Source organism: Eimeria maxima, genomic scaffold (assembly GCF_000499605.1).
Source record: "Eimeria maxima Weybridge genomic scaffold, Emw_scaff1100, whole genome shotgun sequence".
In the NCBI taxonomy this organism is placed as follows: Eukaryota; Apicomplexa; class Conoidasida; order Eucoccidiorida; family Eimeriidae; genus Eimeria; species Eimeria maxima.
Genome location: NW_013564125.1, coordinates 4,798 through 11,007, shown reverse-complemented (window position 1 = coordinate 11,007; position 6,210 = coordinate 4,798). Strand labels below are relative to the sequence as shown.

At 53.5% G+C, this 6,210-nt stretch overlaps 1 protein-coding gene across 1 annotated transcript; it reads left to right on the top strand.

Annotated features, from left to right (window-relative positions):
* Positions 1–883: 883 nt before the first annotated feature.
* On the top strand, positions 884–5,712 carry EMWEY_00048500 (ankyrin repeat-containing protein, putative; the record flags this gene model as incomplete). The annotated part of the gene is made up of 10 exons (XM_013479384.1): positions 884–2,560; positions 2,760–2,948; positions 3,128–3,325; positions 3,511–3,681; positions 3,785–3,872; positions 4,002–4,117; positions 4,215–4,392; positions 4,525–4,850; positions 4,985–5,124; positions 5,265–5,712. 10 exons carry the CDS (start codon positions 884–886, stop codon positions 5,710–5,712), a joined length of 3,531 nt encoding a protein of 1,176 aa, XP_013334838.1.
* Between the last annotated feature and the right edge of the window lie 498 nt (positions 5,713–6,210).

Here is a 6,210-nt window from a genome sequence, read left to right as displayed (position 1 = left end):
TTCCTAGGGGTTGCTCCTTAGCTGGCGTGTTTGGTTTGAGCATCGCCCGTGAAGCTCCTGTTTGGAAGTAAGGTGGAGGTGCTGGATTTCTTCTGTACCCAATCAAAAGGACCCTAAACTTGGTGGCGATAGCGGTGCCAACCCGTTGCGCCAACATCCGACCCTTAGCTGGTGGCCTCTCACTTCTTCCGGCGGAAGATGGCCAGCGGCCGTGCACCTGGCCCCCAGGGAGAGCCCCGTGGCGCTGTTCTTTAGGAATCCGCTCCTTGAGTCAGTGGGGCATAGGCGGTGAACAGACGTTGAGAAGAAGACCGCGGAGCCGCTGCTGGCTCTGCGAAAAATGGTTGGCGCGACTGTGTAGCCCCCGAAGTCCCAAGCGGAATTAGTTCACCTGGAGGTGCTTTTGCTTCGCTCCAGACTGGCTAAAGCAACGGATAGAAGAGGTCGTGGCCACATCACGGATTTAGCGAAGAGGGCGTGGTAATTGTGCCTTTCTGCGGTGCATGGGTAGTGTGGCGGTTGGACGTGCACATAGCTCACCCTGTTTCAGTGGCTTTCTCCCAGTGAAAAGCCCGTTGGTATTCACACCCGCTTAGATAACTTCACTTCTTCTTCTTTATCCGTTGTGGTTGATAACTTGGCCCAGGGGTACACGGAGACACTTCCTCAATCTGGACTCCTTGTGTTTTTCGGTGTGCACGTCATAGGCGACGTGGATCGTTCGGTTCTGCGAGCAACTGGCTTCTACTGTTGCTGCATTCTTTTTTTCGCTCGCCCCAATCCATACCCTTCTCTGGTTCGATAGCACTCAGCAACAGTCAGCAGCGCTGGTGACTTTCATTTGCAACAGTTACTCCAGGTCTTGGCTTCCGTACATTGCAAGATGGCTCAGCAAAGCGAGTCACTGCATCCAGAGATGCAGGATAGCCTCAATCTGGGGGAAGGGCCAATAGAGGTGGACGTGGCTCCTGTTGGACAGCTCCCTGGCCTTGCTGCGGATGGGGGAGCTCTAAGCGGCGTTACCATCAATGAGGTTGACGAAGCAGAAATGGCGCGTATTACTGCAGCTGCTGGTCAGCCAGAAATTCTGGATGATTTAGTGCCCCCAGCGCCTCTAGGCACTGTAACGGTGCAGCAGGTGCCTGCGTCAAGGGCGGCTGCAGCAGCTGCTGCGGCGGCTCAGCAGCAGGTAGCGGCGTTGCAGCAGCAGCAGTTGCAGCAGCAGCAGTTGCAGCAGCAGCAGGCTGTTGCCGCTGCAGCACAGCACTTGAGACAGCAACAGCAGCAGCATGGAAGTGCTACTTTGGCGGCGACTTCGGGGGCAGCCCCGCGTGCGGTGCCTGCAGTACAGAATGAACGGTGGCGTTTGTACTTGCCCCACGTGGAGAGGTTGCTCGACGCGGAGGGTATTTTATTGTTGCGGCAGACATGCCGCCTGCTCTGTAAGCATAAGTATCGGCCTGCGGATGGAGTATTGTCCTTCGGTATGTTCCGGGGGGTTGACGCTCGTGTCTTGATGGAACAGGTGGTGCCGTTGGCTTGCAAAGCTGTGCACCCTGAGGTACGGGCTGCGGGACTTTCTCTGGACTTCAGCGGCTGCTCCCTCCTGAAAGATGCATCTGTAGCCCGCCTGATGGACGTTTTGCACGGCAGAAAGGAAGACAACATTATCGGCGGAGTGCTAAAGAGCCTTTGTCTCGATTTCTGCTATGAAGTGACAAATAAGGGCTTGGCTGCACTGCTGACAACGCACCTGCCTTATTTAGAACGTCTTTCGCTCCGGTGTGCAAGGAGTAATGAGCTAACCTTCACAAACGTGGCCACGGATTTTTCGGCAGACAACTGGCCCAACTTGCTCCACTTCGACGCATCGTTTACTAACATGAGGCTTGATGCAGCTACGGTCTTGGCCGATTATCTCGTGGGGAATGCAACAGCAGTTAACAAGCGACACAGGAAGGACTACGAGAGAAAGCTTCAGGAGGAGAAGCAACTGCGTCGGCTGCTACATCAGCAGGAAAAGGAACACATTCAGCATATGGAACAAGCTAGGTGCCTGAAAGAGCAGCATGCTGCAGTTGCGGAGAGGCTGCAGGAGCAGCAAGCGCTGTTAGAAGAAAAAGAAAAGGCATTGGAAAATCAGCTGCAACTCGAACCGATTCAAGTTGACGGCGAAGTTCCGAGCGATCAGGCAGAGGATCCTGAGCAGTGCGCTGTGCGGGCACAGAGGGAGCTTGTGCTGCGCCTGCAGCAACAGTTAGAGTCACTTGCGGCGGCAGTTGCAGCAGGGGAGGGAGCCGCAGTTGCGTGTCAAACCGCTATCGAGCACACAACAGCAGCTGCGGATGCCGCAGGACTCGCTGCAGCTGAAAGCCTCGCAGCTGCTGAGGAGGAGGAAAAACATCCTGTTGTGGCATCTCTTGAAATCGTGGGCTCTCTCGCATCCAAATGCCTTCTTTCAAAGGTTGGCATGGAGACGCATTACCGCTCTTTCTGTCATGCAGTGAAGCTGGGTCTTCATGATCAGATATCATCGCTGACGAAGGTTGTGCAGAAAGAGGTGGGGGACACCGACACAGTGCACTCCAGTTGCAGACCGTTGGCGTGCGGACCCAGCAAGTTCACACCCAGAACTGGCCACTGAGCACATACACATTTAAGGGTCTCCAACCATGCGGCTGTAAAGGGGCGTGAGCGCTCTTGTATCTGTACGTGATTTACTTCGCCTGTTCCCTTGTATTTGCATTCTTTCTCTGCAGTTCACGGAATTGTGTGCCTCGGCTCCTTACCGGGGCAGCTCACTGCTGACACTTCAAGCAAAGCGTGGCAGCGAGTTGCTGGTCAATGCACCGTTTGTTGTGGACACGTCAGAAGATGGGGGCGTCAACGTGCTTACGCTTCCTGTCTCGATCGCTATACAGACTCAGGACCAAGAGACTTTGAAAGTGGTACGCTGCGGGTGAACTGATGTCAAGAGGTGAATGGGTTGTTTCCCTGTGGAGTTAGTGAACATGTTATTTGCGTGCTTGTATTTGCGGTCATATGTATGTATGTGTCGCTTTCTATTACGCTTTACTTTGGCAATGGCTCTAGCATTTTCCTACGGTTTTTGTTCTATTGGCTGCAGCTGATCAAAAGGGGAGCTCAAATCGACGTCTGTGACTATTTGGGGAAATCGCCTCTCCTGCGGGCTTGTGAAGCTTCCCGACTAGACCTTGTGGAGGCTCTTCTTGACCTAGGGGTTTCGCCGAATCCCCATGACCTCCGCTGTGCCCACTTCCCCTTGCAAACGGCAATACGGCGCAATGACGCAGAGATAGTCAAGGTGAAAATTGTCTTGTGTAGTGCCGTTTGGTCACTGCTCAGCCACTGCACTAAGTGTAAAAACTAAGCGTGCCATGCATGCAAAGCCACTTTTGGTGGATGGGCCGTTGTCCGTTGGCTGCCGATTCGCGCATTCAACTAAGCAGGCTGGTCTTTTTTTTATTGTTGTGGTGTGGTCCTCCGCAGCGCCTGCTTGCTCGAGGTGCGGCACTAGATGTGAAGTGCCCAGGAGTACGCACATACAAGAGCGCTCTCTGCGTAGCATGCGAGGTCAATTCGCCAGAGATAATCAGTATCATCTTGAAAGCTGGAGGGGACCCAAACTCGCGGGGCCACAATTCGTACACTCCAACATTGGTAAGCTCACTTGTCCGTAGCAGCCCATTTCTTCGTAAATTTTCCTCCGCCGGCACTTCTTTCAATCCCGCCAGACCTGGTGTTGCTTCTTTTTTCTTCACAGATGGCATATCAGTTGAACCCGAAGTGGCTACCTCTCTTTTTGGAAGCTGGTGCAGGCGCTGAGAAGGGGAAAAGATGGGTACTAACGGGTGAGCGAAAAGAACACGACCAGCGTTGTATAGTAAATCACTGAACACCGGGCGATCGCAGTTGCAGTTTGCATGCTCACACCTAGACTATGGAGTCACTAATTTGTTGTCTGGGTGTTGTGGATGCAGACGTGCTGAGTTGTGCTGTGGCGAAAAATGACGTTGATAGCATCGGATTGTTGATTGACAAGTATCCAGACCTAATGAACCGTACCCATCCACTGTGGTCCAAGCCACTGCTGCAGGTGAGAGAAATGATGGTTTGCAGGGTTCGTTGTTTTTCTCTGGGACCGTTTTGAGGTCAGCTCACCAATCCTCGGCTTCCTTTGCGCTTATTCACAGGCAGCAAAACAAGGTCGTGTCCAGGTACTGGAGCTGCTGCTCGCTAGTGGATGCAATGTGGATGCACGGGGTGAGGGTGGCCAGACCGCCCTACTGGCTGCAACGGAGGAAGGGCTAGGGAGTTGTGTTGAGCGGTTGATTGACCACGGAGCAGATGTCAACAAGGCCAACTTTGAAGGTAACGCTAGTGCAGCTCACTTTAACACGTTACTCTTTAGTGTCCGATGCCAGCAGCAGAGGTAAAGTTATCCATGCCATGTGGGTGTAGTACATATTCGAGCCCACTAGTGACTTATGGCTTGCGCTTCAGGGATGACTCCGCTGATTGTAGCATGCATGGAAAACCACGAAGACATGGTAAATTATTTCTTGGACCATACGCAAGAGCCATACGGAGTGAAGGTGCATCCCAACAGCCTTCAGCAGCAGCCGCATTTGCAGGTGGTGGAAAATGCTCAAGGGGAGAGGGCGTGCGAAGGTAGATGGATCCTCGCAACACAGACTCAAGTCCTTGATTGCAACAAAGCGGAGAAAACTGAGGGAGAGACCCCTTTGCTCGTTTGCATTCGGTTGAGAAACGATAAGATTGCCAAAACGATTTTAAAGAAAGCCAAGTCAATCGATCTGGAAGCGAAGGTTAGTATGCATTCGACTTAGAAGTGGAGCTCGGTAGGATAGGTTTATTCGCTTCCTATTACAAGAGAGGTATCTACTGTAGTCCTGTTTCGGAAAAGTAGCTGTTGAGTGGGCCGTGCTTGTTTACGGTGCAGGACTCCCAAGGGCGCACTGCCTTACTCGCTGCTCTGTTTTTTGGCCAGTATTCTGTGGCTGCAACGTTGATGGAAATGGGGGCAGATGTCATGACTCAAGATGATGCTGGGAACACAGCACTTGCCATTGCGAATGAGCGGTAAGTATGGTCACCTGCTTACATGTGTAGAACGCAAGGTTAGGGGCTGCTCGCTTCTAGCTTTGCCCGTGTGCTTTCACCAGATTGATCAGAAGGGACAAAACCACCGACTGCTGCATGGCCGCTCTTTTTTTGTATAGGTTGCTGACGCCGGGAAGCGACAAACGCGTTTTGCGCCGATTCCTGCGTCTGTACCGGAGCCGTGACACGTCGCGACGCCATGCATCTTCAAGTGGTATGTTACAGTCGATGTTGAGTGCGCTGCGGGATGAAGGCGGGAGCAGTTCTCACGTGGAGTCTGACTCTGGGAGCGGAGGCGAGGGCGCTCGCTTTTTCCGGAAAAAGAGCGTGAGCCGCAGCAGTAGCAGAGGCAAGCAGAATGGGCTCGAGGGGTCGGATCCGAGAGCCTCAAGGAGTGATGGAGAGGTTCATGGCGCATCGACAACTGGCCACAGTCGGGGTGCCGCCGCGAGTCCGTCGAGCAGCAGCAGGAAGCGCTCTGGAAAGAAGCTTAAGATTGAGCCGAAGACAGTTCTGCAAGTTGCGAAGCTGCCAATGTCCCTCTTTCGAGCGGCCAAGGCAAAATGACCTGTCGCCGCTCACCGTAGAAAGGCTCTCATATTTGTGTTGCACGGGGAAAAGCCGTGCAGGTATTTTGAAAACAACCGGTCCTCCACGTGTCTACGTGGGGCCTCGTGGAATCGCGTTCATCATCCAGATGTGCAGTGTAGCGCGCCACCGTAGAGGAGATTGTTAATAAGCAGGGCATGTCGAGGCGCACCCCAGGGCGCAGGCAGCTACGACTCGTGTTGTGAGAGGACCGCTCTGTGGCAGCACGTAGTTGTGGGACGGCATGTACTAAGCTAGAGGGATGTGTGACGTTCTTTCGAAGGATGCTCTGCTACTTGCATGGTAGTGTGCGATGTAGACTTTGGTTCCGGCTGGCCGTGAGAAATGCGAAATACGGTTAGAGCATATCCTATGCCGCCCACCTAATATTCAAATCCCTTGTCCTGCACGCTGCACAGTGGCGCGGCGACTGGCCAAAGCCACAGGGAATTCTGGACCCCTTGCGGTGGCGAGCGA